General features: G+C 39.3%; 1 protein-coding gene across 12 annotated transcripts in view; it reads right to left on the bottom strand.

Annotated features, from left to right (window-relative positions):
- Positions 1–24,013, bottom strand: part of RBMS3 (RNA binding motif single stranded interacting protein 3) — a 715,251-nt gene that overhangs the window by 21,514 nt on the left and 669,724 nt on the right. For 9 of the 12 annotated variants that reach the window (XM_027088163.1, XM_027088168.1, XM_027088170.1 and 6 more), the window contains 2 exons: positions 3,234–3,314; positions 362–489 (listed from right to left, as the gene is read on the bottom strand). In XM_027088163.1, coding sequence (XP_026943964.1) covers positions 362–489; positions 3,234–3,314 — 209 coding nt within the window. Of the gene's footprint in view, positions 1–357; positions 490–3,233; positions 3,315–24,013 lie in introns of those variants that run through there. The other 3 variants (XM_027088167.1, XM_027088169.1, XM_027088174.1) reach the window with 1 other exon arrangement.

Here is a 24,013-nt window from a genome sequence, read left to right as displayed (position 1 = left end):
ATCCTCTCTTGCTGTTCTCTGAATTCTGAGACTTCCATGGGAATAAGCCTGCTAGAGGGTCAGCAATACATGGCTCATTGGTGTCCATCACCCAACCATCAGACAACTGACACCCAGAAGCAGAACTGTGAAGATGCCCAGGAGCTATGCCCAGATGCTTAAGCAAGTCCAGTCAATATCAGAAGAACCATTCACCTGAGCTCAGCCCAAATTCTAACCCACAGAATAATGAACTAAATATATGTTTGTCACTAAGTTAGGGATGGTCTGTACTGCAGCAAAAGATAGCAGATGCCACATAAGAGAATAATGTCCAGATGGCTGACCTGGAGGGAAAGAGTTTAGTATGGCTTGAACTTACTTAGACTGTTGGTAAGAATATGCGGATGCATGCTCGTTGGATGTGTCGACTGCTATCTGCTGCTGCTGACCACTTGTGTCCTGGGATGAAGGTGCCACTGTCTGGGGAGAGGTATCAGCAACAACACCCTATGGAGGCAATAAGAACACAAAAGTCTTATTGGCTTTAGCAAAAGGGCTTCTTGCAGACGGACTGTAGGGCATACCCATCTTCCATATGGCTTGAGTAGAGCTGCACTCAGCTATATAAAGCCACAGCAAGAACCCAAAGAAAAACCACAGAGCACATTTGGATAAGGGCTGAGGAATTTACCTCAATGTGTCACCAAGAAGCCTTGCCATCAGAAGACCCTGTAGCAGTCAAATGATGAGGAAAGCATTTTGCCCATAGTTAGAACTTTTAAATCATGGTTGCATACAGCCACACTAAATAATGATTCCTTAATCAAAAAATTCATGCAGAATTCCTATAAAAACGTGTATATTTGAGCATTTTCCTGGGAATAAAGTAGTCTACCCTGTCTCTATGATCTGTCAAAACAATGGACTTTGACCTTCATAAAAATCTACATCCAAGTTTGGAATTCTTTTAAAGGACACTGTTAAGCAGTGTCTCCCTTAAGCAATTTGATTTGTTTTATTTATTTATTTTCATTTTCCTTGATGTGAACTGGAATTCATTTAGAAGTTTCAGAAAAAGAAAGAAAGAAACAAGCATCCTTAATTTTGATTCGCTCCTCCCCTTACCATTTGAATGGCTTTTGCCAACAAGAATGGATTTCTTGAGTTGGTCATCATTCAGAATATGTTTGGCTCCGAGAGAGGTTTGGTAGTTAGTAGTCCTAAGGAGGGAATCTATCTGAATACATTCTCCTGGTTTTACTTATATTATAGCCTTGGGCTTCTGCAGGGATATAGGTTTTTGGTCAACTCCCTATCCCTAACAAAAGCTCCCTGAAATTGTTCCTCAGAATCTGAAAATTCTCCCTTTATGAATTCAATCTTTTTTTTTTTTTCCTAATATACTATTTGATGTTATGCATTTTGATGAACCTCCCACCACACTGATTTGTGTGGTTACTGGTGAATTTTCAATGCGTGTTTTTACATAGAAAATGAATCAGTGCTTTCCTTTATAAGCACAAATTCAAGGCAATATATCAGGGTATACTTATATAATTCTTAGTGAAATATTTCTTTTTAAATCTCAGATTTAACTATAATTAGACTGTTCCCACTAAGCAACACTGTCAAATGTGTCTCCTTATTTTATAGTCCTCAAATAGCTCAGATTCTGTAGATAAGCACACACATTTGGTCCAGAGATAGAGAAATGTGGATATGTGGCAGAGATTTATGCTTAAAGTCACCTACAATGTCTAGATTCATAATTTTCTTATGGCCTAGATGGGTTTTGATAGCTGAATATAGCAAAGAACATACATTTTAATCACATATTCTTGAAATTCTGAAAAGCCAATTAAAACTTCTTTAATACTGAAACATTCCTTGGGGACCATAGGTCTGGTCCTCCAAGAATTGGACCTCCTTGGTTTCCTAAGTGACAGGACACTGTCCTCTTAAATGTCTGTGCTTCCCAAACCCTGGTACGAGCAAATATTTGACACACACTAAAAACAAGCAAACAAACAAACATTTCAAAAGATCTAATTTGGTCTGTAAAGATCTCACCCAATCTCTGTGGCTCCAGAGGTTGGAAGAGTCATGGTGGTCTCCCACAATGAGTGGTACCAACATGAGTTGGTTGGCCAACTCATGGAGTAGCAATGGCATGAACTCCAGAGGAGTCCCAACTGATGGATGAAATGCACTGTGACCATAATGGCAAATGCGCATCAGGAGAAGGGGAAGGGGGGGGCAAGAAACAATAATGGTTAGAACCAGAGAGAAGTATACACCTCTAAGTGTCTTACCACCATCCACATAGTCCTATGCCCCACTCCTTTCCTATGTATCTTGCTGGCTCTGTCCAGTAAAATAATGTGTAGAGGAAATGGATTCAGCCCAATGAAAAGAGAGGAGGAAGGGACAAAGCTTCCAGTAAGGAAAATATGACTTTATCTTTCACCGTATACATAGCAATATGAGTGGTAGAAGTTTTTCTCTCTTGTCTGTAGGATGCCACAGTCCTGTCAAGGTTCATTGGCAAGAGCAGTGGTTCTTCATCTTTGGTACACATTAGAATCACCTAGCATCTTTTAAAAATCCTGGTATCCAGTCTACACCCTAGACCCCATCAGACTCTCTGGCAATAGGACCTAGGCATCACAATTTTTTAAAGTATTAAGTTTTAAAATAATTTTGATATGCAGAAAAGTTTGACAACCAGTTCTCTAATCCAGTCCCTCTCAACTTTTAATGTGCACCTTGATCCTTAAGGGATCTTGTTAAAATGCAAACTCTGATTCAGTAAATCTGGGTGAGGTCTGAAAATATGCATTGCTAACAGGCTCTCAGGTGATACTGATAATGCTGGTCTAGGGTCCACTACTGGAGAAACAAGGCATCAGAGAACTAGCTCATTCAAATAGCTGCACATGTTTGCCTTCCTCTTTCTGAGTGTTTGTGGCTAACATTTGATGAGGTAGTTATTTGATCTCTGATCTTTTCTCTAAACATAAAAATGGCACTCCTCTCAGACCTGGATACCAAATTTTGCTTATGTCATATGCAGAGCAAAACATAGGTATGTTCAAGTAAAGTACATACTTTCACAGAGTGAGTTTGCAACTTCAAATTTTCAAGTAGCACAAAAATCACAAATAAGAATTTTGGCGGTTATGGTGGACCCCAGTGCATGTGGCTGAGATTTATCTGCCCTAACCTTGTTCTGTAAGAAGAGACAGACTTACTTCAATGGAAACAGCTGTCGGAGGCACAGGCGTGTACTGGGGAATGTAGGTCCCTTGCATAGGAGCAGCGGCAGTCATATACTAGAGGGAATCAAAGAAAAATGCAGGTGAACTTGGGCGTGCAACCAGTGAGAAAAGTGATATCACATAAGACTGCTTTTGATGTGTGGCCCCCCACCAATGCATGATGAAACTTAAACTTTATTTTGACCAAAAATATTGCAGTTCCTATCAGCATAGAATAGTCATTGCTTACTGATTCAGTACCAACAGCAGCCCACCTCCCCGATGTCAGTAAAAGTTAATTCACCCCATCCCCTCACTTTGTCCTTTTGAATATTCTACATCAGCTCCCAAACATTTCACTTTCACATCTAAAACACAAATGCCAGGAGGGCAGGGATGACGTCTGTTTTTTTCTCCATTTTATTGCTAGCACATAGTAGGCTCTCAACAGATTATTTGTTGAATGAATGAATCATTATATTGTGAATAATAATTTCTTTTCTAACTAACGTAAAAGAGAGGAATAATGTAAGAAATACTTATCTAGCAACAATCAGAATAGGTAAATGTTATCATTTTTGTCATTTGATCACTTTTTTATATATGAAGGAAATAGAGTGTTCCAGGTAATGTTGAAGTTGCTTTTCTTCCTTCCCCCATTCCATGTTCATCTCACTGTATTTCCTTTTCCACTCCTTTAATTCTCCAAATTTTCTTCATCCAGATGAACAATACAACAGTCCAATCATTCTTCACTACATTGTAGTAGTCAGTAAAATATGTGTTGGGGATAACATGTATTTTGGCAACGAAAAACGGAAGCCCCAGAAAAATTATATACCCACCACCATAAGCAAAAAGCATGACCCATAGTCCTATTTGTAATACACATACCCCCTGAAAAGTCAAAGTTCTGCTCTTTGAGAATGGAATCTTCTATGAAATCAACTGTATTTCTGAGTTTCTAAACTTGAACATCACAAAATTTCAGAACCAGAACCATCTAATGGAAACAAGGTTTCTCAATACACAAAGCTTTAGAGGAACACTTTTTATGGAAAACTACAAGCCCATGATTCTGTATTCTTCTAAATTTGCTGAGTTCATGTATTAAGGCCATGCATAAATAGGCAAAACCTAAATTACAATGTTGTGCATTGATCGGTACTTTCAGTATCCAAGAGGCATGATAATTCTGAATCGAGGGAAATATCTGAATGGAGATTGGTTCATCAGATGTTGTTGTTGTTTACTATTCATAGAGAAATATAGCAATAAAGCAACTCTGGGATAAGTGCTTCTCCATCCTAAACTAAGCACTGTCTTACTACATCTATTTGCTAAAAACAGAGACAGCCTTAGTGAAACAACACTAAAACAAACCAAACCGCTGCCTGTAATCTATGTGTTACTGCTGATAACAACTGTGTGCAATTCCTATGTGTACAAAAACAGCCTTGTAATGTGTACCAAGGGCAGTTGTTTGCAAGGATTGGGGGTATTACTAACTTAGCTTCATAGTTGAAAATTAGCAGAGGTTTCTGTGCCCCATCCTCTGTGTTCCCAGAGTGTTCATCACTCTTCTATTAAAATTGTCCAGACTCTCATCTCTCTAAAGGCATGGACCAAGTGTAACATGTCTCTGCATCTTCCAACACTCCACACAATGCCTGGTACCTGGTAAATAATTGTTCAATGGCTGAATAAAAGGACACAAGAAGAAAGCCTTCCATTTCCAATTACAAATCTTGTATGCCTCTTAGCTGTCAATAATTCTGAGTTCTCTATAGATATCAATTTCCCCACCCCTATAAAGTGTTTGTATAACCTTTAAACAAATACTTTAGCCCCCTCTGCTCATCATTACCCTGTGTCCTTAAGCAGACAATGATTATTCAGGTATCCAACTGCTATCAATTTTTCAAATAAGTACAGAACTCTGGAGTCACATTTCAGCAAATATTATTTCATATCTAGTACCCATGGCAGGTGTCTGCTTTGCCAACAAAATTGCTCTAGAAAGCATATTGGAGATAACAGTTTCTTGGCCATTTCAGACAGGTCATATAGGTTTTAAACATCCCTTAATTTAGTATTCCCTACAATGTATTTTTTAAAAATGTTAGCTCAACTGAGAAAAAAGCTTTCTGTGTTCCAGAGCAATGCTGCACAATGTATCTTCTTTGCTATAGAGATAGAATTTTAAAACTCTGAGAAATCAGGTTTTACAGAAGCCTATTTAAAGGAGATTTTAAATCAGTGTTTCTAAAACTGTTTTTGGTAGCACCTACTGATTTTGCTTAAAACTAGTACTCTCAAGAATATACTTTGAAAAAGGTTTCTTTAATTGAATATCAAAAATCCTAGTAGATCTGTAGCAAGTGGGAATGTGTCTTCACCAACAGAGTTAATGCTCTTGTGGCTCACGTTTTCCCCTTTGGTCATGGTTTTTCAAGATGTATAATACACCAGTAAAAGGATGCTCCGTCACTGATCTGAGTATTTTCTATTCCTGAGTTAGTAATTTCAAACTTTGCAATTGTCATCAGTGAGTGTGCGTGTCCTTCCTCGACATAAGACAATGTCACTGGACATGGCTCGACCCACCCCTGCTCCATGGTCTGCATCACTAAGGAGACCTTTCTGTGAACTAGATTTAGGGACGTGGGCTGGGGCCACACATAGCACCGTTCACGACTTCTCATGAGAATCCACCTCAGTTTTAGACCTCCCTTGTCAAACTAGAGTTCTCAAGCAGTGTAGTTAATGAAAAGCATTTTGTGTCATTCTTAGCTAAGCTTCTTGAAATGACTCTGAGTTATTCAAAACCCCATCTGTGTTCTGTTCAGTAAAATCAGTAAATCTTCATACCTTCTGTGGCATTCAATGAAGTTGTGAAAGTGGCCCAAACTGAACTGCTTATAGCATAAATTCAGAGTTATCTCTTCAGAACAATGCTGTGAGTTAGGCAATATGGCTCACCCATTTTACAGACTGAGAAACTGAGATATACTGGAATAACTCCAGTTCTGTTGACACAAGATTCAGTCTACTTCAGTACCCTTGAAATAAAATAACTAAGGTCCTAAGAGCTTTTATGATCATTACCATGCAAAATAATATCAACTTTTAAAAAAATAATAGACTTTAATAATTGGAGTTTCAATTAAATATAGGATAATAATGCCTTGGTTTAAACATTTTATTGTCATTTAATTTCCATAGATTTTAAAATTTTCACTGTATACTCAGAATACCTCATTTTCTTCTGGAAAGGCTACCCCTTGTGTTTAACTTATTTTATAATTTAACTTTATGCTACTCTTCAGAACTAATGGAGATTTTATAGTATAAATGAGATCAGCTCAGTTCAATGTGTTGTGTATGTGTATTTTTTAATTAAAAAAAAAACGCCCTTCTGGCTGCTCTTCTTTTTTTTTTTTTTTTTTTTGGTGTCACAGAAAATCTAATAGAGCTGGAGAATGTTGTTTCAAAATTAGGGATAGGCTTATTTTAAACAAGTCAATGCTATGGTGTTTTATACCCCGTAAGGTTATTATCTCTCGATAAACGTTTGCAATGAAACTTTTCTGTGGTAGACATATATTTTCTAGGGTAAAGCCTCAAGAAGTGACAGCCTTGTAAAATAACGCACAAGAACTTACAAGAAATGGCTACAGCTATGTGTAAGATCAACTCTCAGCTTTAGGTAATTGGTGACAAATAACTCTGAACTTTCTCTAAGCATACAGTATGATTTCCTTAAGAGCAAAGATAAACTACAGTCAGACTTAATAATGCAGGCTGTACAAACATGGTTTAGATCTCAGTGCCTAAGATTGCTTTCTTTTCATCCAGCTAATAAATGACAAAAACCTAAAGAAGGACCTGTGATATAAAAAAAATCTGCCCTTTGAGTTGATAAATTTCTGTGAATTACTTATTAAAAGCAAAACAAGAATGGATTTCTATCCTTTAAGCTAATTTATTTTACTGGTTTTTCTCAAAAGCTAGAAAATGTCTTCCATAATTCTTTCATGAGTACACATTATTTTGCATTGTGGGGGGATATAATGGCTGATGGGACCCATATTACAATAAGATGATGTAGATAAAATGGATAAATCCGTATAATATTTCCCCGTTGGTGGCAGCTTAAAGTTTTGATATTCATGGATAAGTTTTCTTTTTTGGTAAACAATTCAATGATTTTTACATATTCTGAAAGCACTGGATTTTCACATAGAAGTATGTAGGAGACGCAGATAGCCATTTTCAAACCCACAGAATAAATTCCAGACTCCATCACTTCTTCCAAGAAGTCTAGACACTGCATCACCAAGACAGTTACATGAAGAGAGAAAAAAAATGGTGAAGTTGGAGAGGAATTGTGTTTTTGTCTATTTAATTTAGAACAAACTGTTTCTGTTACTGTGGACTCATTGATTATTTCTGAAGAAACAGAAAGTGAAAACTCCAAATTTTTAGTTCCTGATTTACTTTCTCTTCCCCCACCAAAGCAAAACAAATAAAAAACGTTTTATATATTTCCCTTGAGCAAACTTTTCCTTTTATTTATCTGTAGAGCAAAGGAGTGGCAAGGAAATCCCCACATTTCAATTCTTGGAATTTCGTAAAATAAAATAATTGATCAAACTTGTTCATTTGGAGTTATTGTTATACTACGTAGGTTTTAAATTGGTGCGTCTAGTCCTTGCTATAACATTCAAAAATCGGTTTAACAAATTTCAGCAAGAGTAGTTGTCCAGGTCCTGTCAAACCCAGAAAGTCACTGAGAAGGATATAGGAAAGGAAGTTGAGCAGAGGAAGCAGAAATTGTGCTGGATGATGCTAATAGCATGCAGTGTGGATTACTATGAGTTCCATCTAATACAAAGTTTCCTTTCATAAAGGAAGCTTGTGGGTATAGGGAACAACCTGAATTATGATTCATCAGTATCTGGTAAGCGGCTCAGGAGGAGGCCACAGAGTTACCTTAGGTAGAGGTATTCTGGGGTTTTGAGGATTCTATTTCTTGGATTTGCAAAATTCTGTCATCTCAGAGCTAGGGAGAGGTTGGTGTACTTGGGGTGGCAAATTAGTATCATTTCACATGTTTACATTGGCTAAGTAGTAACAGCTGCCTGGAGTATAATTCTAAGAATGCCTTCTAAGTCTCCATGTCACTCAGTGGATGAGAGACCATCCATAGAGAAGAATAGAGCTGAAGAGGGTCTCGTTGAAAGGAAAGAGTGCCCCCACTAGGGCACTAGGGCTGAACTTCTACTTGGACCTCTACTGCTCAGTTCTTCCTATATTCTTCCACTCCTGCCAATGAAATGTTGGAGAGTAAGTGGATACCCCCATAATAGTAATATTGTAGGCTTTCATAATGTTTTATGTTAGTGCTAATTTATGGCCTATTTACTTTTTAAGGTACTAATGCAGAAATAACAAAGTAGACATCTATGAGTGATGAAATAATTATCCCTAAAGTGTAGGTAGATGTGAATATAGATAGCAGCACAGACTTCACTTACTAGAGTAAAAGCACCTGAAAAGGGAAGAAGACCAGTTAGTAGGCTTGATAGAAAGGGGAGCCCAGAATTTTTAGGAGTATGTAGCCTATGTTATCCTATACAGCTCACCAGAATAGTGCTAAACATAGCTCAGAGAGGTGTGCATTAAACTGTTAAAAAAAAATACAGATTGTCGTCATTATATTCGGGGTTGAGGCCTATTTGTTGCTGCCATACAGCAAAGAGAGGAACAAAGAAGAATCTTGGAGGTTGATCTTAGACTGGAAATTTACAAAACCTCACCCACTGCAATATAGGGAGAAGTTGTCATTCCCACAGGATCACAGTCTATGGAATCCTTCAACTGTGCAGAAAAAGCAATTTTCACGAATGTATGGGAAAAAACCAAAGCCCCTTAAGTTTGAGCATGTGCACAGATCACGTGGTAGCAATAAAAATAAAACATAATACTATGGAAATTTAGCTGATTAAGAATCTATTTCAGGGCTTCCCTGGTAGTGCAGTGGTTAAGAATCTGCCTACCAATGCAAGGGACACAGGTTGGTGCCTTGGCCTGGGAAGATCCCACATGCCACGGAGCAACTAAGCCCGTGTGCCACAACTACTGAGCCTGAGCTCTAGAGCCCACAAGCCACAACTACTGAGCACACGTGCCACAACTACTGAAGCCTACACACCTACAGCCCGTGCTCTGCAGCAAGAGAAGCCACGACAATGAGAAGCCCGTGCACCGCAATGAAGAGTAGCCCCCACTCACCGCAACTAGAGAAAGCCCGCACACAGCAATGAAGATCCAACACAGCCAATAAGTAAATAATAATAATAATAAAAAGGCTCGCTTGATCTTTCCTCTAGGAAACAGAGTTTTCTTCTTCGTTTTGGAAATGAAAGAATGGAGGGATTTTGTCAAGAAGATAGACAAGTCCTCAATGTGCCTCAAAGCTTTGTTGTTTTCTACTTAAGTCTGTGACTAAAGCATTAAATTGGGCTAGGTGAGGACACTTCAGACAAACTGAAAAAGCACTCATTCAGGCTGACATACACACAGTAAATTCCATTTCCACACAAAAGATTTCCTCTCAAGCATCTCAGACCCACTCTTCATAAATTCTAGCCATTCCAGTGAACTAGAGTAGACAATAAAAGCCAACAAGAGGAAATGTTGAGGATGCCCTTTAAATTGTCCTTTAAAACAAAGTTCAGTGTCTACAAGAGTCAACAAACATATAGTTTTTGTGTGCGTTTGGTTTTGAGTCAAGAGACTTTCAGGTGTGGAAACTGACCTCGACTAGATAGAATATTCACATTAGAGACTGATCTAAGATGGGTGGGGAACAAGTGAAGGTAAGAAGGAAGTGGGGAGAAGCAGGGAAGATGGGGTAATGTTCTAAATAAGGAGGAAAAAAATATAAAGCAACAACAAGTTGAAAACTGCAAAAGTAGAGCATAAAGCTATTTGAGAAAAGTAATTCTGGGAACTGTACATATTTAGGGGGAAAAAAACCAGATTGGAACAATATTACCCTATCCATGTGAGCATATATAACTTTGACAACACAAAAGCATAATAGAGGAGTTTCTGCTGAGCTACAGATATTACCATTCTTGCCTCCAAGGATGTGTTCAAAGTAAAGAATTAAGGGCAAGGGATAGGAGGACCAGCAGGAAAGAGACCTTCTGGTACCAGAGTCCAGATTCCACTTTTTGCCACAAAAATTGAAGAAAAACTTGTTTGATAACAGCTGTCAAACAATGGATAGACAAAGGACATCATCTTGGGGTAAATTTCAACCCACTCCCATTGAGGTCTTAAGAATCACCGTGAACTGCACCATCTCACATATGTTCAGCTTTACCCCAGTCCACCTGCTCGCAGACTTGAGTTGTTTAGCATGATGGTTAAGAAAAATCTCAATTTGTAGCTATAAATCTCTTAGTGCGTTGTAAAATGGAGTCAAATATTCATACTCGAAAGCTTTTTTTTTGAGACATATTAGTCAAATAATGCATACAAGGTTCTTAGCATAGAGCTGGGTATATACTAACAACCTAATAGATAGGAACAGTCATTACTATTGGTTTTATTGATTGATTGATTGATTGATTGATTGATTGCGGTACACGGGCCTCTCACTGTTGTGGCCTCTCCCGTTGCGGACCACAGGCTCCGGACGCGCAGGCTCAGCGGCCATGGCTCACGGGCCCAGCTGCTCTGCGGCATGTGGGATCTTCCCGGACTGGGGCACGAACCCACGTCCCCTGCACCGGCAGGCGGACTCTCAACCACTGCGCCACCAGGGAAGCCCCTGGTTTTATTTTTATTGATTTTATTATTATGACAAGATGGAAATGTCATTATCTTCATAGTTTGGCAGGATCAGAAATCAGCTTAGGCAGGAAATGTTCATTTCTTTCTCTTGGAAATTACATTGATAAGATACTTGGTATCAACAGAGGCTCCTAAGGCATGCGTGACAAACACTTAACGTACATGAAGAGACAGTTATAAATGGAGGGAACTTGTGTTTCTGAGAAAGAGGGAGAGGGAGGAAGCCTGGAGAAGCTAGAGGAAAGTGGGAGGAGAGAGGTGGCCAGGAGCACGTGGAGGGGAAGGGCTGGTGGAATCCCATGGTGGGGCAGGGGGGCGCTGAAGGGCATTTTAAGCACAGGGATGAATCTTTATATTCAGTCTGAAATTGCTTACATGTCCATTACATGTCCATTACTGAACATGACTCAAGCCTTCCCTAATGTTATTCTGAGTAGGATTTTGGGGGGAAAACTGGAAAGAGGGTGAATTTTACATCTGAATCAGTGTGGAGTGGACAGAGCAGACACAGGTGACTATATGGTCTCAAAAATGTAAATACATAATTCAGAAAGCCTTGGACTTCTAAAGGCCATGGAATTGGGGGTTCCAGACAATCTTATCTGGTTTCATAGTATTTCAGGATCCAGTGACATCTGGGTTACATTCTTAAACAGAGAAAATAGACTTGGATACAGTTGACTCAAAAAGACTGAAAAGTTGCCCCAAATCTTAGTATTTTCTATCTACTGGAGAAATAATTGAGAGAAGCATCTAAGAAGCAGTTCCAAAAAGAAATAAAAGCAATGGTTATTAAAAAATATAAACAGGAAGACTAGAAGTGCACTTTTTAGGGTGGTGGTATAGAAGAAGTTAGGCAGTAAAGGTCAAACAGAAAGAAAAATCAGTATAGATACAGACTATTCTTAATTTCATTTCCGTATTTTCCTTGGCCTGGTCCTACCATCTGACCTTGATTTCTATATCCCAGGAGACGTTAGCTTCTGTTTAGGGCCTGGGAACACTCCTTCACAAACTCACAGGCTACTATGGACACTGTTTTCCTAGAATGTTAACTATAGATTTTTCTGGAGTTTAGGTCCTGTTTTTCTTTCTCATGACCAAGGCACTGTGTTTCCCACATTTCATTAAAAAATATTTATGAAAGCCAACTATGTTTAAGATGTTATGAGTCTTATTTCTCCAAAGAAGACATACAGATTAGGCACATGAAAAGATGCTCAACATTGCTAATTGTTAGGGAAATGAAAATCAAAACTACAGTGAGGTACCACCTCACACCAGTCAGAATGGCCATCATTAAAAAGTGTACAAATAAGAAATGCTGGAGAGGGTGTGGAGAAAAGGGAACCCTCCTACACTGTTGGTGGGAATGTAAGTTGGTGCAGCCACTGTGGAAAACAGTGAGGAGGTTCCTCAGAAAACTAAAAATAGAATTACCATATGATCCAACAATCCCACTCCTGGGTATATATCTGCACAAAACTATAATTCAAAAAGATACATGCACACATATGTTCGTAGCAGCACTATTTACAATAGCCAAGACATGGAAACAACCTAATGTCCATCAACAGATGAATGGATAAAGAAGATGTGGTATGTATATACAATGGAAAGAAGGAAATAATGCCATTTGCAGTAACATGGATGCAACTAGAGATTAGCATACAAAGTAAAGTCAGAAAGAGAAAGACAAATACCATATGATATCACTTATATGTGGAATCTAAAATATGACACAAGTGAACCTATCTATGAAACAGAAACACACACACAGACATAGAGAACAGACTTGTGGTTGCCAAGGGCGGGGGTGGGGGGGCGTTGGGAGAGGAATGGAGTGGGAGGTTGGGGTTAGCAGAGCCCTACTGTATGGCACAGAGAACTATCAATATGTTCAATATCCTATGATAAACTGTAATGGGAAAGAACATTAAAAAAAAAGGAATGGGGCTTCCCTGGTGGTGCAATGGTTGGGAGTCCGCCTGCGCATGCAGGGGTATGCAGGTTTGGGCCCTGGTCCGGGGGCATCCCGCATGCCGCGGAGTGGCTGGGCCTGTGAGGCACAACTGCTGAGCCCATGCACCTGGAGCCCATACTCCAGAGCAGGACAGGCCACTGGGATGAGAAGCCCGCGCACCACAACCGAGAGTGGCCCCCGCTCACCGCAACTAGAGGGGACCTGTGTGCAGCAGCAAAGACCCAACACAGCCAAAAATAAATAAATAAATAAATACATTTATTTTAAAAAAAAAGGGAACGTAATAAAAAGGTGTTATGAGGGCTTCCCTGGTGGCACAGTGGTTGAGAGTCTGCCTGCCGATGCAGGGGACGCGGGTTCGTGCCCCGGTCCGGGAGGATCCCACGTGCCACGGAGCGGCTGGGCCCGTGAGCCATGGCTGCTGAGCCTGCGCATTCGGAGCCTGTGGTCCGCAACGGGAGAGGCCACAACAGTGAGAGGCCCGCGTACCGCAAAAAAAAAAAAAAGGTGTTATGAGTCTTACAGTGGCAGATATAAACCAATCTCCTCCTTGATGAATTTCAGGCACTCTTATAGAAAATAAAAATACATGGGTTTTGATTTACTAACAAATATCCTTAATTCTTATCTAAAGGATATTTATAAAACAAGAAAAGAAACTAAAAAAAAGGGATCAATGACTAAACCGTGACCCTAGATCAAAAGTGAAAAATCCAAGTCTATAGTAAGTATAGATTCTAGACAGCAGGGCAGGAAGAATGATAAGAGGGCAGGTACAGTGACCAGTTATTTTCAACCACTCAAAATCCATTTTCCCTTCCCAATGTAACCTGTATTTCCTTTGGGAATTCTTATGCCGCCCCCCCATCCCCAATCACATAATTAGAATGTGACTGACTCCACAGTTAGTATACCCTGATCCCCTGTCCAGAAATGGATGAAAATAACCCCCGCAGAACCAATGAAACTAGAGAAGATGTTTATTAGAAATTCTGGGAGAGGAAAATATTCTTTTGTATGTGTAGAAACTTCTAGAAATTACCTTTTCTCTTCCTTTGGCATGTAAGTGTGAGCATGTAAGGGCATCATTGCTACCTTGACAATGACGGGGAGGAACGGGTAGGCTGGGTTCATCAGACGTGAGGCTGTGAAGATGATACACAGCTTAGTAGAAAGAAAACAGGTCTTTAGAGATATCATTTGAGCCAGTTCTCTCTATGGCTTTTCAGGTACATGAATCAATACATTTATTTTTAAATTAAATCTTTTTGAGCTGAGTGTTTAATTATTCCTTGTGGTTGAGGAGGTCATATGAATTTGAAAGGGGAAATTAGGCAAATGAGAAAATGAGTTTAAAAAATACACAACATCATCAGCTCTGATAGAACTGCCCAGAACAGCAGGTCAGGGGTAGCACAGGCCTCTGTTACCTTGCCTACTAGGCATTTGGTCCTCTTATTCTGTCAATAAAACTCAACTGCTTACAGAGCCTTCTCTGACATTTGAGAGTTGGCTCTGCCTTTCAAATGTTTATCCGAATCCAATTTGCCTAATTACTTTAAATATTTTTCATTACTATTTACAGCATCTCAAGAACTTTTCCTAATTAGGAGACACTAATTAGCAGAATTTTTTGAGATTTCTGAGGAAACTCATATGGAGAATGCCCACCATCATTCTGCAACAGCCCTGCAACTAAAATGGAAATAATCTACCACAGTGCCTAAAATTCCACCCTGGGAGTAAATGTTAACTCAGTCAGAAACTGGTATTTTACCATGTAACTGGCCCTCAAGAAGGAGCTGGGAGAATCCTGAGAAAAAGACTGAAGCTAGTTTTGATGAAGGGAAGAAGAAACTATAGGATTAGAGTTGATGGGACAGGCCCCAGGGGTATAAAGTTCTGAGGTTTTTAGAAAAGCCTAAGAGAAGAGAATATCAAATGGAGTGTAGGGATCTGGAATAGTCCCAAACTATCGCTTTATTTGTATTGACCCTGAATGGGCCACCAAGTACTAGATCTCAGGTATCCTGGCATATTTCTGCTATCCTATCACTCCATTTTCTTACCTGATTGGATTTCCCAAACTTTTCCAGTGTTTACTACATGTGGGATCTCTCCAGGTACCATTCATCGAACTTGTTTGTTCTGTGGATATGGGGGAGATTGACTTTCCTCAACTAAATCTTGTTTACTGCCTGTGACCCAAGTATCCTGTTTCTATCAGACACCTTGTGTAAATTCTGAACTTGTATGCTAACCTCAGTAAGTTACTTTAAATACAAATACCTCACGAGGGTGAAACAAATCTGGATATCTGCAGGTTTTTAGTGAGCATTGCAAGAAAAGACTTTGCACTGGATTTATTTTATTCAGTATCTTCCAAATAATGTTCCATGGAAGGCTCTTTCAAGGAATTTTTTACAGCTGTTCCACAGTCTTGTTTACTCTGAGTCAAAAAATTTGAAAAATGAAGGAATAAACCAAGCTAAGCAGGTATTTTCATTTTTCTTGCAGATGAGGTTTCCTTTCTCTCTTTTTCCTCCTTCCTTCTTTATATCCACTGTTTTTTTCCCCTGAAGTACTTCTCCATCTTTAGTTTGCAAATATTTATTGTGAACCTACAAGCATCTCTAAGAAGACAAATGCAGCTTGTTATACTTCCCAAAAGTGCTGGACCTCAGCACTTTTAATTTTTTAAATACAGTAACATCTCATGGGATGGAGGTGCAGTCTCTAGGACCCTGGTTCTCAACTTTGGCCTTACATTGGAATCACCTGAGCCATTTGAAGAAAATGCTGATGCCTGGGGCCCACCTACAGAGAACCTGATTTAATTGGCCTGGAGTGTGGCCTGGGCATTAATATTTAATGCTCACCCGGTAATTCCAATATGCTACAAAATTTAAATCTGCTACCCTAAGGGCTGTTTGGAAAATTATGCTTAACTATGTTCCCCAAGGAAATCTATAATTCACATACATGATCAAAAGATTAATTAAGTATAAGTGATAGATTTATGTTACATACTCTGAACTTCTATCATTCTTCCTTGGAGGATCTTGCATTAAGAAAAGGAAAATAAAACAGAAAAATATATATATCCCCAAAGGAACTGAAAACAGTTGTGAAAGGTGCTGGGAGGTAAGTAAATATATGCCCAATAAAATTTCTTCCCAATTCTACCCAGGATTCTGCAGGCACTGGCAAAGGGTTGGGGGCAGGGTGAAGAGGAGGCGAGAAAAGTACAACTGTCCTCATTAGCCATAAGTCACAGTGAGTCTGTAGACAACCAAGGTCAACTTGGGTGTGAAATTAGGGGCTCAGTTGAAAGCTTTGTTTCTAGTTTTATGTATCTTAGAAATACAAACAGTGAATAATCAGGATTAGATGCTGCCAGTTACAAAAAGAGCTTTAATATCCAAGTATGGAGTAATCCTCTTAGCTGTATTTCATACCAGTGGAAAATAAAAAAGACCAGTTTAGTTACTGTCCTAATTACTAGAGGCTCAAAGGAATGTGCTGGGGAAGAAGATGCTTGTTGACAATATATGAGTCCTTCCCTGGACTCATGGGCTGCCATGAGTTCTTTAAAAGGACCAAGACTCTTATTATAATATATATGTCCTTGGTCCTTTTAAAAATGGAGTGAAAACTCTTGACATTAGGAAGACCTTCCTGAAGTATGAAGTATGAGTATGAATATAATAGAAAGGGGAAAAGAAGACCATAAGCACTTCACACCCAGGAATTACTGCTGTTATGTTTGTAAACAATGTTGGTTCCCTCCCCTCCACATTAAGAGACAGGATTGAGCTCCCATTCTGGTTTGGGGTCTTAATAATCCTAAAAGTATCTCCTGGGAAATAACCGTGCCCTAGTGAATACATACACTACACCCATGTGCCAGTTCACACGGTTTCTTTGTCCCGCGAGTTCTTAAATATATCATTACAGGCCATGAACCCTGATAGTTTTGAGTGTAGAGCGTAAATTCAACTAGGGATTCATCTCTTTCTCCCCAAGGACCCGCTCTACTCAGATTCCAACCTAAGTCCAGTTCTGTTGGTCTTTAAAAACACATCAAGCAGAAGGAAGGAAATCATACAAGACAACAACAATATATGATAGAATTCTGGAAGGAAGGAAAAAGTTGGAATAATAGAGAATAATAAGCATTTCTACTTTTATTCTATCATAAATTTAATCCTCCGTTGTCTTAAGTGTTTTTTCCTTCCCCCATTCACACGCATGCCTGTGATTGGCTCCTTGGCTGGCAACTGTGGTTCTCAAACTTGATTGTGCCTCAGAACCACCTGGAGGGCTGTTAAAGACGATAGTGCTGGGTCCATGGCCAGTTTTGGATTCAGTATGTCTGGTGTGGGGCCTGGGAATTGTATTTCTAAGGTTCTCTCGTCTTCTCATTCTGTCCCTGGGAGTGGATTGTGGTGCGGAAGAGATGATGAAGGTCACCCACTGCCCTTCCCCAGGCTTCAATGCATCGGTTGTATCACATGCTTCAATACTCATCTTTGTAACACATAACTTAGCAATTGTAGTAAAAGGCCTGTGAGGCTGACGTCCTTTGCTCTGGCTGAGTGGTTGCATTCCACTCTGCATGAGATTCCTAAGGAAAGGTATTTTAGGAACTGGACTGTATACACACATGTGCACTTTAGCATCGTGTGGAATTAGCCCTTCCAATAAACTTGAAGTCTAAGTGGCTTGGGTGATAAGTACGAATGTCAGGGGTGTAAACTTTAAAGCAAGCAGACACCTTATAAAGTATCAGCAAAGGGCAAAATAATTCAATTGAGTTTAGGGGATTAAAAAACCCTCAACTGTGGCCTGAACTAGCTGAGTTCAAGGCCATCAATCAAACAATTTTCTAAAGGAATGAAAATAACAGGGGGGGTTTACTACATGACTGCTAAAAGAATGATAATAATTTTTAAAAAAACAAAATGGCTACATATTTTATATTTATATCCAGTTTTATAATGAAAAAAAAATCAAGGGGAAAACATCTCTTTGAGAGTAAGAAATTCAGGAAGCTAAAATCCACAGACAGAAACAATCAAACAGAAAGGTTTTCAAAAGACGCATTGATTTTTTTTTTCTTTATGAAACTGTTAATCTGCAAGAATTTTCAATGTCATTTAGAAAACAGTTAAATTCCTTATGGGCTGTCAGGACAAATTGGGACAAAACAAAATGAGAAAGAGGAAGGGGAGGAGAGCACAAACTTTCCTGCTAGATGAAAGGGTGCCTTGTTTGATCCTGGTTGAAAATCCTACTTAAGGGAAAACAGCCTTATGTCCACCGGCTGGCTGCCTTTTTTCAGTAAGCTCTCAATATAATAGTGCGTCACTAATGGATTGGGTATGGCGCTTTTCCATTTCATTAATGAAAAAAAGCTAAAGGCCGTTACTTGTCCTGATTACCATTCACAATGATGGTGGGGCACTTGGATGCATGTCTTCCAGAAAATCTGCAAAAGGCATGACACACGCCACTGAAGAATTGATTTAAGAAATGACACACACACACAAATGAGGCAAAAATGCTACGTCACTGAGACCAGTATGTTTGCAGTGGTGTCCATATGAGAGACCTGGACAATGAAAAGGGTATAAAAGTACTTTCAGAAGGTGACTGGGGAATCCATTATAATGATGTTGGTAAGATAAATAAATGTGATGACTATCTAGGGAAAACAATTAACAAAATGAAACCTTCCAGATAAGTGGCAGTGATAAAGCATAGTTATAGTTCTAACAGACACATTGTAGATTTCCACCAATATTTAAAATTATTTCATATAAAGATCCTCTCAGTAATTCTGCTTTCTCCAAATCCTTTCACTTTTTCTCTAACTTCTTGGGAATTCAAAATCTGTTTTCCTCTTGCTATTTTCATCTTTTGAAGTTAAGGTTAGGGTTATACACAATGTGTTTCTTGCCATTCAGCATTCTTACAAGTAGGTATTGTTTATTCAATAAACAAATATTTGTTAAACACCTACCCTGATACTACTGGGTCACAGAGAAATAAGGTAAATAGAAGTAGTCCCTGCTCTAAAGGAGTTTACATTCTTGACTCTAGAGAGAAAGAAAGGTAATTTAGCAGAAAATGATGATTTAGTGCATGAAATTTTATGATGGAGATATTCCCAGGGATCTGAGGGAATAAGAAAAATGGGCAACTCTAGGACAAGATGGAAGGATGAGGGAGACTTCTAAGGAGAAGGAAACATCGAGACAAGCCCTGCAAAACCAGCTACAGATCCCTGCTGAGAAAGCATCAAGTTGAAGCTTGGAGGAAACAGCATTCTAGCCAGAGGGACTGCTCATAGCTACCATACTCTCACTTATATGAAGACCCTGGTGGCTTGGCCCATCCTGGGAGCTGAGAGGAGTGCCCTCTGCCTGGAGCACAGGAGGAGTAAGAGGTGAGTCTGCAGCAGCAGGCGCCAGGCTCAGGAAGGGCTGTGTACATGGGCTAAGGACTGAGGCTGATGTTTGGAAGGTTGTGGAAGGATGGGAGGCCGGTCATATGTGTGGTAGAAAGATGGCTCTGGTGGCTATAGAGAGAATGGATGAGGGTGGGTGAAGACTTGGATCTGCAAAACCCATCAGATGGATGCTGCGCTAAGCCTGCAATGGATGACTGTTAATTACAGAAACTTTCTGGGGGAGAATGTCCAAACTTTTAGACCTTTTAGAGAAAATGCAGGCATCTGATGAGCTTAGTATTGTCTCCTCATTTTGTCTTCCACATTGATTTGGAGTGAAAGCCAGTGCTGAATTCTTTAATTGAGGGTGAGTCTTTATTTAAGGACTGTTTTAGACTCACAGACATAGAGAACAGACTTGTGGTTGCCAAGGGGAAAGGGGAGTGGGGGAAGGAAGGATTGGGAGCTTGGGACTAGCAGATGCAAACTAATGTATATAGAATGGATAAACAACAAGGTCCTACTGTATAGCACAGGGAACTATATTCAATACCCTGTGATAAACCATAATGGAAAAGAATATAAAGAATGTATATCTATGTATAACTGAATCACTTTGCTGTACAGCAGAGATTAATACAACACTGTAAATCAACTAGACTTCAATAAAAAATACTGTTTTATTTTCATCAAAAATTTGAGCTTTAGTGCCACCAGAAATAATAGGAATAGTACAGTCCTTGACCTCCAAACCTCCATGGACCTACAAACTAAAAATGGGGTAGAGAGTGGTGAGGAATGTACAAGTATCTATACAACAGGAGCCCACAGAGGGCTTTGAGAGTTTTCCAAATAAAGTGAGATCACATCTGGCTGTGCAAATCAGAAAGAGATTGGTGGAAGAGATACACCGTTACTGATAGGTAAGATCTGACCAACAGAAACTGCAGGTGTGACGGGGAAGAAATTCCAGGTTGAAAGTCAGCAAGAGCAAGGCAAGAAAGAAAGTTCTCACAGCCAAACACATACTACAAATAATTATGACCAGTGAAAGAACACAGTTATGGAGGCAGACAGTAGGAATAACAATTGGTTAAAGTAGCTTGAGGATTATACGGCAGCAAACTCAAACACAGGCTACTGAGTCTTTAATTTTTGCGGTCTTTGTGTTGTGGCTTTTGACTGGGAAAATAATATATTAGGAGTCTCCCTTCGCAGAATTTAAGTATAGCTCACCTTGCTCTCCAAAAGGATTTTAGGCAGCTTCCAAACTTGTATAAAGTGTTGTAGTACCAATAAGTGAGAAAAATGAGACAAAGGGAAAGAAAGTACAGTGAGGCTGATAAAATAAATGCCATTAAAATTTATCAGAGATAAAAAAAAATGGTTCTGAAGAACCTAGGGGCAGGACAGGGATAAAGACGCAGATGTAGAAAATGGACTTGAGGACACAGGGAGGGGGAAGGATAAGCTGGGAAGAAGTGAGAGAGTGGCATGGACACATACACACTACCAAATGTAAAATAGATAGCTAGTGGGAAGCAGCCACATAGCACCTGGAGATCAGCTTGGTGCTTTGTGTCCACCTAGATGGGTGGGATAGGGAGGGTGGGAGGGATTCGCAAGATGGGGGAGATATGGGGATATATGTATACGTATAGCTGATTCACTTTGTTATAAAGCAGAAACTAACACACCATTATAAAGCAATTATACTCCAATAAAGATGTTAAAAATTTATCAGAGTTATTTAGCAATAAATTACATGATTCCCTGTGTTCATTAGGTAAGAAAATAACCCAGATACATGGAAAAATAATTCCCAATGGAGGCAAGAGAGATATTTCTCCCATAAGTCTGAAAGGAGCAGATACTATGTAATCTTAATGAACAACAGCTTTAAAGTAAGCAAGTAAGTTTCCAAGGGCTATTTATCATACATTCCTTCAAATGTAAGTGAATGGCATTATGCCAATGCATACTTTATGAAAAGCTATTTTTCAGGGGGTCAGTGGGACACAGTCATCCAAGTAAGACGGCTTTCGCAGGTTAATCCAGGGATATAATTTAGATGAACCAAGGAGAATGGATATACTGCACATTTTCCAAATGCTCCTCCCAAAATTTTATTTTCTCTTAGCCAAGGTTCTGAAAGGTAGGAATAGCAGTGACTTTGGAATGGTTATACTTCTTGACAAGGACTTGGAATGTAGCTTTCTTTGCTGCTGGTTACACATGGACCCCTATGTTTTAACCATCAGCCACATTTGGCATTGGATGGATCGTGTCAAATTAAGGAAGCAAAAAAGAATTTAAGAGAACCTACTCACTCCATATGAAATAAACCCCCTCTATTTGGAGGTTAAATTCTTCTCAGAAAAATTTTAGGTCTGTATACACACAGAGACGTCATCACACTGTAGGTCTACAGTACGACATCTTCGTAGAACAATCTATGTAAGCCATCCACAGCTTTGAGTAGTGAAGTAGTTCTAGTATATCCTGGGCAGGCAAGTTTGAGTCTTGCTATTAAAAAAATGACTTCAGATTCAGAGATCTAATCTGTACCCTCTTTCTGGCAATAATCATATGGTAGGGATAGTTACCTACTAAGGTACTCCCAATTGTTATATTAAGACCATATCCTTGCAAATAAAGTTTAAAAAATGTTAATGTCAAATTTTATTCATGTATTTGGGGGAAGGCTAAATAAGAAAGGGCCAGGTGTTGACACTAGGAAAACACTGCAATAATAAGATTAAAAGGTAACAAAGGTGCAACCTGGATGGAGGTAAGGGAATGGAATGGGAAGGACAGAGGAGAAGTATATTGTAGAAGTAGAATTTACAAGAAAAAGGAAGCTTGCATGTGGGTAGACTGAGCCAAAACGTCTTGGAGGTTTTGAGCACAATTGCCTTGAATAAAAATCACCTGTCAATGAATAAGAGCTTTTCTATCCTTTCTACTCCAAGCTCAGTTGAATATTAAATCATATAGCTCTCACCCAGAAAGAAGAGCTATACTCCAAACCACTGTCAAAGGCCATAACAATCCTAAACTCATAGCTACACTTTCCTTGCAAGATCTTGGCTTAGAGAAATAATATTTATAGAGGTTTGCTCAAACCCTAGGGAGGTCTGGAAAAGAAACTGGATTGGGAGGAAAGATTATGAGACAAATTGTGAACATGAAGTTTGAACTTCCATGGGGCTATCCAAGGGTGGGGGCACCTACAAGGTGGCTGGAAACACAGGTGTGGAACTCAAAACAGAGGCAGGATGAGCAATATAGATAAGGAGGTCATCTCTATGACAGCTAGAGCTGAGGAAGTAGATGGCTTCACTGAGGGAGAAAACAGAGAAAAGTAAAGTTCTCTGAGACCAGCACCTGAGAAACATGAAAACAAGATAGAAAGGATCTACACATTTTTTAAAAGTAGAGTAAAGTCACCAATGGTTAAGTATATAATGAAGGAGACACATGTGGGTTAGAGAATAATCAATGCTGTAAACCAAAAGAAAAAAAAAGGTAAAAATAGATGAAATCAAGAATATAGGAGGAAGGGTTAACATTGACAAAGAGAGGGCCATGACCTGACAAACTATAGGAGGATAGGAAGAGAGGAGGAATGAAGAAACAGACATTTGAAGTAAAGAGAACACCTTTGTGGGAGATCAGATCAATTATGGTTTCCATCTTCTCATCAAGGAGGAGGTCGCCATTTTCTGAGAATAAAAAGCAGGGCTTGTGTTTGGCATTTGAGAAGAGCAAAAAGTTTTAAACAGCCAAAGGAGCATAAATGTAAGTGAGGGTCTAGCTAGGCTTAGAAAGAATCAATTTGTAGAGGACATAGAAACTTCCTTACTGGGTGGTTGTGCCTACTGTATGTATCAAATGGACCCACTTGAAGCCCTCAGCTCAGTGCCCTGGACATAGCATGTTCTGTGAGTACGTATATTCACCTTCGCATTCACAATACCTTCCATATACACTCAATGTATGTGATTAATAAACCACATTTGACCTACCCCACATTTGTGTTTACATTTGATCAAGGCCACTAAATGTTCAGTTATATTTTTGTCAGGCAACATGATAATTGCCTTTAGATAAGGAAATAATTTATGGAAATCTTCCAAATTATCTTTAATTAGCGGGTAGCTATTAGCCAGGTCATAGTATTCGCAATTAAACTATTTTAAGATTATCAACAATTATCAGACAAGAACACACCATGAGTAGGGTAGATAAAAGACAGAGGGAAGGACATTTTGCAAACCTAAAAACAACGAAACACCTCCCTTTTCAGTCTAACGTGACTGCTGCATCTTTATCAATGAAGCTCTGCTTTGTTCCTCTCACCTACTAGACGATGCTTAAGAAGACGCCCAATCTTTCAAGCCTCCCACCACTTCCTGATAGCACCCAATGCAGAAAAGACCATCACTTAAGCTTTTACCAAAGTCA

This window comes from Aethalodelphis obliquidens, unplaced genomic scaffold, assembly GCF_003676395.1.
Source record: "Aethalodelphis obliquidens isolate GAN/ISIS:26980383/991018 unplaced genomic scaffold, ASM367639v1 scaffold62, whole genome shotgun sequence".
Classification (NCBI taxonomy): Eukaryota; Metazoa; Chordata; class Mammalia; order Artiodactyla; family Delphinidae; genus Aethalodelphis; species Aethalodelphis obliquidens.
Note: the sequence above shows the minus strand (reverse complement) of the source record. Positions and strands in the feature narration are given on the sequence as shown.